At 40.6% G+C, this 12,484-nt stretch overlaps 1 protein-coding gene across 1 annotated transcript in view; it reads left to right on the forward strand.

The window, feature by feature from the left end:
- LOC107686965 (plexin-B2-like) overlaps positions 1-12,484 on the forward strand; it is a gene marked incomplete at its 3' end in the record, with an annotated part of 171,579 nt that overhangs the window by 140,121 nt on the left and 18,974 nt on the right. The window contains exon 4 of the mRNA XM_016484089.1: positions 11,030-12,141. Coding sequence (XP_016339575.1) covers positions 11,030-12,141 — 1,112 coding nt within the window. The remainder of the gene's footprint in view (positions 1-11,029; positions 12,142-12,484) is intronic.

A 12,484-nucleotide genomic window follows, 5' to 3' on the forward strand; every position in this document is an offset into this window, starting at 1 on the left:
CTCTCGCTCCCTCTCTCTCTCCTCTCTCTCTCTCTCTGTGTCTCTCTCTCTCTCTCTCTCTCTCTCTCTCTCAGTGCTGGTTAAAGGCTCTCATTAGTGTGTAGAGACCGGGGGATTTGCTGAGTTCGGGTGGCTCTGTAATACAGAACCATCACAGCCTGATAATTGTGTTTGTATTGCAGTTACCCAGCGGCTCCTTGACTGACAGCTCGGGAGCGCTGAGCGTTTTGTGCTGTCGGAGACTCCAAAACCAGAATGAGCAGAGCCATTCTCCACTGCATAAAACACTCTCTACAACACAAAAATGATATTTCTAGTGGAAAAGACATAGATCCTGATTAAAAAATATGTTTTGCAACATATGTTCTCAGCATACACGAACAAATCCCCTTGCTGTTATTATTATTCTTACTATTATGAATCTGATTTTAAAAGAAACGGAAACATCCCTGGTAAAATCTGTGAATGTTTGCTATGTCATTATGGTGTGTAATAGTTCTAAACACAGACACACTCGTGGTCCTCGTGTCCCAGCAGAGCAGCGGTGTGCGTCACTGTCAGTGACCTGCAAAGCTTTTATTGGCTTTATTTATTTAGCAGCCAGTGGGAGGAGAATCCGATTTCTCCCGCTCTCATCGTGTTGACATTGCGCCTGAAGATGCTGATGGTGGTTCAAAGCGCACAGGTGTTACAGGCACGATCTGACGTCTGGAAGAGTCTACAAACACACGCGCGCACACACACATCTAGAGCTCAGTCACTACTCGTCTCTGACCTTTGACCCTGATTTCACAAGCCAAACAAAAACCCTCCTTCTTTCTCTCTCCTGCTGCTATATTTGGAATGGAAAGTCCTGTGTACTGTGCCTACAATATGCAATATACAACAGTAATTGTTTCAGACAGTAGTAGTGTATGCCACATTGACCTCATCCTTGCATGTTTTATTAACTTTCACTTTTAATTTGTTTATTCTCACAATACACTCAAAATACTCAAACTTAAAACACACTTCTTTTTAAATGCTGGTAGTTAAAATTCAGACACCTGCGGTAATGTATTACTCTCTATGTCATATACAAAGTAATGTATGTATATATTCACACACACACAAACAAACAAACACACTTTTTGATTGCCTTTTTTCAGACTTGGTAATTATTATTTCATATTTTTATTGTTTTATTGTTACGTTTTGTATTAATTTTTTCTTTTTCTATTTTTAATATCTTTTTTCAGACTGAGACTTTTTTTGTTATTTCATTATTATTATTATTATTATTATTATTATTAGCATTTTGATCAGACTCCTATGTTTAGGTTAATTAATTTTACTTTAGTGTCCTTTTCTTTGCCAAAAAATGCTCATTAGATGATACTATTGTTTCATATTTTCATTGTTTTATTTTTACATTTTTTATTAAGAAATTATTACTTTTATTTTATTTATTATTTTTATTACCTTCTGGGAAATGGCCATATTTTTTGTTATTTCAACATTATTTTATTATTATTGTTATTCTTCTTCTTTTTTATTCAGACTGGGAAATTATTTCATTTTGTTTTTTAATTTCATTACTTATTTTTATTATGTATGTATTTATGTCTTTTTTATTTTATTTCATTTTATTTTATTTATATTATTTTATTCAGATTTAGCAATGACCAAACTACTTAAGTTTTTACTTGGACAGAATTTCACATCGTCTTAGCATTATCCCCATCAATAAATCTATCCAAAAGACCAAAAATGAAAGAAACTCCTCTCAGTTCTCTGTGAATTGGAGTCATAGTAGAAGAATCAAGCTTCACGGTTCCACCAACTTAATAGATGCAAAGCTACATCATTAGAGACAATAAGGTGTGTAATAGATTCACTGTGGCGTCACAATAGTTCCAAGTGTGTGACTGGAAAATAAGGGGAAAAGAAATGAGAAATCGGTGCGCGAGACAGAGAAAGGCACAGAGGAAAGGATGGACGGATAATCGAATGGGATTGACTTAGAGAATTTCTGTCCACCGTTCCATATTTAATCTTGTTTGGCCTGGGCCAGCTGTGTCCGCCATCCACACACTCCCTGTGTTCCCAGCGGAGATCCGGCTCAGCCAGAAGGTGCAAAGAGGACCAGTAAGAGCTGGATCCAATCCCAACATGCAGACAGATGTGTGTTTGTGAGGGAACACATCTGGCAGTGGCATTGAGTGGAACAAAAGAATGCTCAGATGAGGCCAAACGTGGAGGGGCACGGCGCGCACACCGCAGAGGCGCTCTCCTGCCACACTCTAGTCCTCCGGCCTGTTTGTTAATGGCTCTTACCGCCTGCCCGGTCGCCATGGCCAACCGCTTGCACGCTCCATCAAATGAAAATAAATGAAGAGGCGGTCGGGATAATCACTCATATGGAAATTCAATGGAGTCTGTGACAGGAACTTTCAGAGGTGTTGGGCTCACAGGAGCCGCAGACTCCCCGCTGACCAAATTCAGCCCTGTGATTTCATTTATTTATTGTGGTCTTCATTTTCTCTTGAAAAGAAGTGTGAGTCATTCTCCCTGTCTTTTTTAAAACTCCATGAAATCTTGTCTGTTTGCTTTGAGGCTGACATCTAAACGCTTGTATACTGACAATGCACTTTCTGTAGAAATAAGAGTCAAAAATTATTTACACAATATTTATTGTTTTAAACTATCCAGTGCTAAAATTAAAACATTCCCTCATTCTAAGTTATAAATACCTGACCCTGACTAGCATAAGTTTTATATGTATTTTCTCTTTTTTTAGTTACCAATATGTGTGTGTGTGTGTGTGTGTACACACACACATACCAGGGAAAAAAACTTTTTTTATCCGTTATATTATCATTCACTTGCTTTATTTATTTATTTATTTAGCCTTTGCCTTTATTCATCTTTATTTATCTGTTATTATTCATTTAAAATTCTTAAATTCAAATTAAATTATTATTATTCATTCGATTATAGGGGCTTTTACAGGCTTTATGTAGACTGGGAATTTCCCATTATATCATTATTAATTAACTTTTTTTTTTTTTTTCTGGGTGAAAATTACTGGGAATCAGACTGTTAAATTACTATTATTTGATTATTATTTTTTTTTCTTTTATTAATATTATTATTATTATTGGGGTCTTTTGCATTTAATCAGACGAGGAAAATTCTATTATTTTGTCAATTTTCATTATTTTGTCATTCTTTTTTTCTTTTCCTTTTTAATTTGATTTATTTTAGTTATTTTTAATTTTGTGTCTTGTTTCCTTTCTTCAGCATGTTGAATCATGTGCACTACCTGCCAGTCAACAACTCTTAAAATTTTGCCATCTTTAATGAACAAACAAGTTCTGTGCAAACCCCTAAATACGTGCATTTATATATACTATATATTTTCTCTTTCAATCTTTCAGAATTTACCATTATTTCAGTATATTTTTGCAGTCGTTACAGAAACGTTCTGCTTGAGACGTGGCTTTTTGTGCGCTTGAAAGCTTGAACCTGACTGCATGCTGTAATCTTCAGGGGCCCAGGTGAAAAGCACATGTGGACTTCCCTTGAAGTGGCACACGGCGAATCTGAAAGCCTGCGAGATCTAACAAGGCCATTTTTTTTCCCACAGACGCCTGTTTCGTAATGCAGCTCTGAGCTGAAGGTGTTTTGTTCCTTCGCCTGACTGAGGAGAAAACGGGATTATCTCTCTCAGGCAATAATAAACCTACGTTAATGAGTCTTCTTTTCTCTCTCTCTGTGTCTCTCCTGGAGGTAAACCCCTCTGTTCTTCAGTACAGTTATAATTTAACACTCCTGGCTCTCCACTCGGATTCCTCCAGATGTTTTTGCTTCATTAGCGCAGGAGAAAACGGGATTATCTCTCTCAGGCAATAATAAACCTACGTTAATGAGTCTTCTTTTCTCTCTCTCTGTCTCTCTCCTGGAGGTAAACCCCTCTGTTCTTCAGTACAGTTATAATTTAACACTCCTGGCTCCCCACTCGGATTCCTCCAGATGTTTTTGCTTCATTAGCGCATTAGTAGTTTGGTTATTATTTATCAGACACGTTTCGAGACCTCGTTTGCCCTCGGCTAATTCAGTATCTATCCTCAGGTAAATTAGGAGTTTGTTATCCGTCGGCCCTTGATGAATCTCTGATGTGGCGGCGGGTCCTGATGGACTGGGCCACAGCGGCTCTGAGCCGGTTGGTGTTGAGCCCTGCTGCGCCGGTATTGCATGATGTCAAGCCGCGGCACTTTGATCCTGCGCAAATTTCAGGATTAGCAGCCGGATTAGCGGCGTTTGTGATGGATGAAAGGGGCCGCAGCGGCTCTGAGCCGGTTGGTGTTGAGCCCTGCTGCGCCGGTATTGCATGATGTCAAGCCGCGGCACTTTGATCCTGCGCAAATTTCAGGATTAGCAGCCGGATTAGCGGCGTTTGTGATGGATGAAAGAGCTGGCACACGGGGACAGGAGACCGGATCCACACGCGATGACCTATAACCGCACATCTGAGGGAATTTGTATGGCAACAGACGGTTTTTGGGGTTGGATGTTGGATGTGATTTGCATGCATAAGCGAATGAATCTTTGAAGCTACATGCCGTACAATGAGAGCGAACAGGCGGGAATTCGGTCGGCCTAATCAGAGTTTAAAGACTCTGTCTCTCGAAGAAGTTTGTGTCAGGGAAAAGTTTACCCTTTGCATGTTTTAATAAAAAGGTTTGTCTCTTTCATCGTGCTTAAACTAGGGAGCGCGGAGGTTCATTGAAGCCTTTTATTTTTTTGCCCTTTAGCCCAGAAACGGCTTTGCCCCAGTTATCAGCTGTTCATTTGGAGTACACTTCAGTAGGGGAATACATGTTGTGTCATGTGATAATGTTCAATCATGTATTTATATGTATATGTACTTGATAAAACAAAAGTATAATGTATGCACTTGACCTTAAATGTTAGGTCATTAAGCATGTAAGATTATGCATGTAAACACACTCAGTAAGTTTTTATCAGTGAACAAATTTAAAGGAGTAGTTCACCCAAAAATGAAAATTGTCATCATTTACTCATCCTCCACTTGTTCCAAACTTGTCAGAGTTTGTTTCTTCTGTTGAACAGAAAAGTAGATATTTTCAGGAATGTTGGGAACCAAACATTTGACGGTAGCCATTGACTTCCATGGTATTTTTTTTCATACTATAGAAGTCGATGGCTACCATCAACTGAACTATCCCTTTAAAGCAGTGTTGTTTTCCTATACTGTGATAATTTCAACTGTATTTTTAAGTTTTCATTGTAGTGAACGTGAATGTATCCAGGGTGCTCTGAGTGGTTGCTAGGGTGTTCTGGGTGGTTGCTAATGTGGGTGTTCTAAGCTATTTCCAGGGTGTTCTGTGTGGTCCCTAGGGTGTTCTAGAACATTTTTAGGTTGCTCTGGGCCGTTAGTAGACTGTTTTAGGTGATTGCTGGGGTGTTCTACAGTAGGTGGTTGCTAGGGGGTTGCTAGGCAGTTCTATATAGTATCAAGGGTGTTCTAGGGAGTTTCCAGACTGTTGCTAGGGTGTTTTAGGGAGTTTCCAGGCTGTTCTGGACGGCTGCTAGGGTGAACTGGGTCATTACTAAGGTATTGAAAGGAAGTTCTACGAGATTTCAAAGATGTTGTGAGTGGTTTGTACAGTGTTCTAAGGGGTTTCCATGGTGTTCTGTGTGGTTACTAGGGTGTTCTAGGACATTTTTAGGTTGCTCTGTGCCGTTAGTAGACTGTTCTAGGTGATTGCTGGGGTGTTCTACAGTAGGTGGTTGCTAGGGGGTTGCTAGGCTGTTCGATATAGTATCAAGGGTGTTCTAGGGAGTTTCCAGACTGTTGCTAGGGTGTTTTAGGGAGTTTCCAGGCTGTTCTGGATGGCTGCTAGGGTGATCTGGGTCATTTTAAGGTATTGAAAGGAAGTTCTACGGGATTTCAAGGATGTTGTGAGTGGTTTGTACAGTGTTCTAAGGGATTTCCATGGTGTTCTGTGTGGTTACTAGGGTGTTTGGGGGGCTTTCTAGAGTTATCTGAGTGGTTGCTAGGATGTTCTGGTGGGTTTTTATGACAATATGGAGGTTGCTAGTGATTTTTGAATGGGTTTCCATTGTGTTTGTGGTGGTTGCATAGGTGTTTCTAGGGAGTTGCTATGATGTTCTGTTTGCTGTGCTTTAGGAGGTTACCAAGGCATTCTGAGTAATTGCTAGGCTGTTTTAATGGGTTTCCAGGGTGTTCTAGGGAAGTTGCTATGATGTTCTGTGTGGTTTCTAGGGTGTTGCTAGGGTATTCAAGAGGGTTTCCAAGGTAGGTGATCTGGGTGGTTGCGAGTGTTCTAAGGGGTTTCTATGGTGTTCTTTTTTAAAATATTGGTTAGAATATTCTGGGTCATTTTTGGGATGTTCTAAGTGGTTTCTAGGGTGTTCTGGGAGGTTGCTGGTGTGCTCTAGAGCAGGGGTTTTCAACCTTTTAGGACATGCGCGCCCCAAGTTTGTCTAATTTCACTCGCGCCCCCCCCCAGTATTACTGTAGTCACATCTAATTACTTTATTATCATTAACATAAAAGCAAATATCCATTAAAGCTATTAAAGCAGCGAGCAATTTTTCTTTTTATTTCTTATTTACATAAGAAATGCACGGATCCGTTATACTGATGTACATTTGATATTTTCTTTACTGTTTACATTCACTTAAAACAACCGACTGTGCTTACAAGGATATTTGTCAAGACAGCCATTGGTATTCACCTGCTGTCTGAGAAGGCTATCTGTTTGTGCACTTCAGGTGTGTGAGCGGTGCGCATAGAAACGCTCTATCACAGTGCGTGAGTACCGCATTGAGATGTCTTGGGCTTAAATGGCTTAAAATTACTTTAATGTTTAAACTGACAAGACTTAAAACACGTGAGAATGAAAAACTTTCTCGAGGAAGCAGCACTGGCCTGATCGTTAAGATAGTTTGGGGGGCTAAGCTGACAGATAAGGGGGGCTGAAACCCACCTAAAAAGGGTTTATAACCGCCCCTGGTATAGCGTACATAATTATACTGAAACATAAATATATAACCAGTTTACCTGATTCAATGTGATGGCTGAGCCTGTTTCTGAGATAACAACATGCCAATCAGTGGTTGGATTTCCGACACGGCTAACCGTAAATCATCTTACACTGTCGCCCCACAGGTTGAAAACCCCTGCTCTAGAGGATTTCAAGGGCATTCTGGTGGATGCTAGAGTGTTTCATGTGGTTGCTAAGCTGTTCTAGCTGGTTGCTAGGGGATTTAGTGGATTCAATGCTGATTCAGTGTTAGTCTATATCATTTTTTTAACCTGTTTTGTCATCCACCCGGTGCAAATTATATGTCTGATTGCTTATAAAAGTAACAGCGCACCTCTTCTCAACAAACCACATGAGGTTTGAGGTATCTTTCATGTCTGTAAAACACAATGTAAGTATGAACAATAGTAAAAGTGTTTGTTCTAGCAAGCGCTACTAATTAACCTTACCTTTATACTCACTTAACCACGAAACTCAACACCCCAACAAATTAGCATTTGAATCCTGCGCTTTTTCATTTGCTTTAATTGAGACAGACGGCTAAGTTTTCTCCAAGGCTGCTGTCCGCACTGACTGCAATAACAGAATTAATGGACGCAGGCCAGTGTGTCTTGACCTTCTGTCCTGCATTACGAACACACATGTCAGGGTAATTGGATCCCTGAAGATATATGTGTGATTCTTAAGCGAAGTCTCTGTCACTGATCTATATGTCCACGTCCCATTTCCTTTGTGTCCATGAGCTCAGTATTGAGTTAGAGCTGCCGAAATGGCTTTTCAGGTCTAGTGCTGTCAGTAAATGCTGTCATTTGTCTTCCTCAATTAGAGGTTAAATATTATATGATTCCTTTCAAGCACCTGCAGGCAGATGCATTGAGATGGTCTTTGCTTCCATAGTGCTCCTAAACCCAATCCCAAAGTAAATCTCTGAGCAAAATTTGATTGCTCACAGATTGGTGCTTCTTAGCTCAGGAAAGTTATTGGAGAAGCAACTTTGCATCAGGTGTTTCTCCAAAAATAATAGACACAAATGATACATTGAAGTATCAACTTCATCTTAGATGTTTCTCCTCAGATTCCACAAGCAGGCTCAAATCAACTGTTGACATCCAGAAAGAGTAGATGGAGAAGATGTGGATTACAGTTCAGATCATTTGGCTTTGGGAGACTTTGATGCGAAATGTTCGAGTTTTTATCAAAACTGACTTTTGATGGGAGACTTTTTTAGGATCAGTCACACTTCAGACAGAAGCAAAAGTCTCACAATTTAATCTCTTTGTTGTTTAGGAGAAACAATTGAGATGTTCCACTTCCAAACACATTAAGAAGTCTCTTTACTGTCTAAGAGAAACTATTGAGACATTGCAGAGATCTCCTTGGATGACTGGTCACACTTTTGCGACTATAGCACCCATCTACACCTGATTTCAACCTAAACTGCTGCATCACATCAGACAAGAGCAAAAACGTCCTCAGGACCAAGTAAAAGAATAACAAACCACTTCCCGAAAAGAGGACGGACGGCGTAAACCAAGTTAAGCCACCATTCCAAATGAAAAAGAATTGTTTAAGGGTATGAACTAAAAAGGGCAGCTACATTTACGCGAAGAAATGGAATTTGTAATAAATGAACTTCGTGATCAGCAGGGAGAAGGTGAAAAAAAAGATGAAAATTGCCAATAGAAGGGCAGGGGGTTTTATGTAAATGAATGTGAGAGCTGAAATTAGCTCAACCCTCAGGGTGAGTGCGTTATCATTTCGCGCGTCGATGGAACTCCAGGGAATGGCAGGTTAACATCATAAAACAGTCACCCAGGTTTGAGCCTCATCAGCCTTTTTAATTTGAAGAATGCTTCTCTGAAGGGATGAATGGGCCTAGAGATTGAGCGTCGTGGTCGCATCCACCTGTAGTGACCTTCACCAACTGTTGTAGCTCTGTTATGTTTGTGTGTTCACTTTGTGGAAACTCTTCCAATTTTCACTGTTCTTTTTCCAGCAATGGCTACCTTGCTGGTTGCTAGGATGCTCTGGGTGGTTGCTGGGATTCTTCAGGGAGTTTCTATTACATTCTGAGTGGTCGTTCTAAGCAGTTTCCAGGGGTTGATAGGATGTTGATCAGGTGTTGCTAGGATGTTTTAGTGGGTGTTTGTTTTTATTTTTGGGGGGGGGGGCTATTTCTAGGGTGTTGCTAGGGTGTTCTAGGTGGTTGCTAGGATGTTTGAGTGGGTTTCTGAGCTGTGTTGGGTGGTTGCTAGGGGATTATAGGGAGTTTCTATGATGTTCTGGGTGGTTTCTGGGGTGTTGCTAAGGTGTTCTAGGTGGTTGCTATGGTATTCTAGGGAGTTTCTTTGATGTTCTGAGTGGTTGTTCTAAGGAGTTTCTGTGGTGTATTTAGGATTTCATAGAATGTTGCTTGGGTTTTGCTAGGATGTTTTAGTTGGTGTTTATGTTTTCTGGTGGTTTCTAAGGTGTTGCTATGGTGTTCTAGGTGGTTCCTAGGATGTTTTAGGGAGTTTCTATGCTGTTTTGTGTGGTAGTTGGGTTTTTATTGGGTTTTGATGGTTGCTGTGGTGTTTTAGTGAGTTTATCTGATGCTCTGGGTTGCAAGGGGGTTTCAAGGATGTTCTAGTTGTTTTATATGTTGTTTTGGGTGTTTACTTGGGGTTTCTAGTGAGTTTCTATGTTTTGGAGGTTGTTTAGGGTGTTGCGAGAATTTATTTATTTATTTTTTGGGCTGTTCTAGGGAGTTGCCAAGGTGTTCTGGTTGGTTTCTAGGGTATTCTATATTTCTATGATGTTCTAGATGTTGTTAGTGTGTTGCTAGAATGTTTTATTAGATTTCTGTGTTGTTTTTGGGAGGATTGTGCCAAGGTGTTCTGGGTGGTTTCTAGGGTGTTCTAGGAAGTTTCTGTGTTGCTCTGGGTGGTTTCTAGGCTGTTGCTAGAATGTTCTAGGAGGTTGCCAAAGTGTTCTGAGGGTTGCTAAGGTGTTGCTGTTTTATTGGATTTCTGTGATATTTGGGTGGTCACTATGGTGTTCAAGGGGGTTTCTATGATGTTTTGAGTGGTTTTTCTAGGGGGTTTCTATGGTGTTTCCGGGGGTTGCTAGGATGTTCCTCGGGTGTAGCTGGGATGTTTTAGTTTAGGTTTCTAGGGTGTTGCTAGGGTGTTCTAGGTGGTTGCTACAATGTTTTAGTGAGTTTTGCTGTGTTCTGTGTGGTTTTTAGGGCTCTAATGCGTATGAGCAATAGTAATAGTACGGTGGCCGAGAAGTGCAAAGCAGATCACAATTCTGAAAACAAAATAACAAATTACAAACGCAAATGAAAGTCTAAAAAACAAAATAACAATTCAGAAAGCACAACAACAATTCAGAAAACATTATAACAAGTCAAAACACAATGACAAATTCGAAAACAAAATAAGTCAGAAAACACAACGACAAATCCGAAAACAAATTAACAAATCAGAAAACACAACGACAAATCAGACAAACCGGAAAAGGTAGGTATAGTTTGAGACAGCGCCATTGGTTTGGGATTACTCAACGCTGACTGGACGAGACATCTGTCAATCAACGTATACAGGAAGAACCAGCCGAAGAACAGCAGAGTCGTGGTAGAAAGTTCGGAGATGGTATTAAAGTAGCTCAGTTTAAATGTATTGTATGAATTGCCCTTACTCTGGAATAAAAAATACGGGGTGTCTATTTACATTTAGTCTGAATTGTTATTTTGTTTTTTAGACTTGCATTTGTGTTTGTAATTTGTTATTTTGTGTTCAGAATTGTGATCTGCTTTGCACTTCTCGGCCACCGTATAATAGTGATGTAATTAGCAAGCACTATTAATTAAAATCACTTTTATATTTGCTTGACCACGCAATTCAATTCCCCAACAACTGAACTTTGTATTTTGTCATTTGTCCTAATTCAAACTCTTTTTTTTTTTCCAGCAATGGCCACCTGGTTACCAGCGTTCCTACTGGTGCTACAAGTAACTGCTGCATCCTCCGAAGAGCCCATACTGGAGTTTTCCACGGACTCGCCCATCAATAATGTGGCACAAGACCCACAGACTGGTCGTGTTTACCTGGGTGCTGTCAATGCCATTTATCAGTTGAACTCTTCATTGCACCTTGAGGCCAGAGCTGAAACGGGGCCCAAGAAAGATGCGAGGGGTTGCACCCCTCCGGTGTCTACTTGCCAGGACCTGAAAGACACCAACAACACCAATAAACTCTTGCTGGTTCATTCGGCTAATGGGTCACTGATAGTCTGTGGGAGTTTGTACCGAGGAATCTGCTCTCTGCTCAACCTCACCAACGTCAAAGAGCAAATATACTACAGCGACAGCAAAGGGGAGCGGACCTACGCCACCAGCACTGAAGAGCACGTTTCCGTGGTAGGAGTCATGGCCACGCTTGAAATCGACGATAAACCGTTTAGCGTCTTTTTAGTAGGGAAGGGCTACGGAAGCATGGACAGCTCCAAACTCATCAGCACCAGAATCGTGCAGAACTACCGCGACTGGGTCTTGTTCGAGAGCATTATCGAGGCGTCTACTGTCCAGGCGGTTCCCTTTGTGCCCAAGTACCTGCACGACTTCCGCTTCGCCTTCAAAAATGACAACTTCGTCTACTTCCTCTTTTCACGCACTCTCGGCGGAACGGACAACAAGAACTTTACTTTTGTTTCGCGCCTCTGCGAAAACGACAATCACTATTATTCGTACACGGAGCTTCAGCTTACTTGCGGTCTGAAGAATCGCTATAACAAAGTCCAGGCTGCGTATTTGACAGAACCGGGGAAAATGCTGGCCCAGGCCATATCTGAATCCGGAGACTATGGGAATGTCCGGGAGTGGGATAAAGTCCTGTTTGTGGTAGCTAGCTCAGAGGAAGGGGCCACCGAATCAGCTCTGTGTATGTATCCCCTTAAAAACATCAATCAGAAACTCTTGGACATAGTTACTGCTTGCTACACGGACAATGGCAAGATTAACAACAGATTAGTTGTGGAGAGTCCCTACACGTCCAGTAAAGATGAGCCATGTGTCAAACACGATGTAAGTAACAGCTTTTCATAACACTGATCAATGACACGAAGTGGAAAATGTATTTCTTGCTAGTTTAACAACTGACAATGCTTAGCTTTTTCTGGACCAAACGATTTGTTTATTATGAGCCTCTACCAAAGGTTTTGAATGTCCATAACTGTATGAAGTAGGTTTTTTTTCTGCACTGACACCTGTCATTTACATGAAAATAAAGGGTTTTACCCACACACAGGGACACATCTCTATTAATAACAGTAGATAATGTCCCATATAAATTTTATATGGGAGAAAACATACTTGCTTACCTGTATTTTATGTTTTCGTTTAATGAAAAAATATTTTAATAATAGTA

The sequence above is a fragment of the Sinocyclocheilus anshuiensis genome, unplaced genomic scaffold (genome assembly GCF_001515605.1).
Source record: "Sinocyclocheilus anshuiensis isolate Anshui unplaced genomic scaffold, SAMN03320099.WGS_v1.1 scaffold1765, whole genome shotgun sequence".
Taxonomy (NCBI): domain Eukaryota; kingdom Metazoa; phylum Chordata; class Actinopteri; order Cypriniformes; family Cyprinidae; genus Sinocyclocheilus; species Sinocyclocheilus anshuiensis.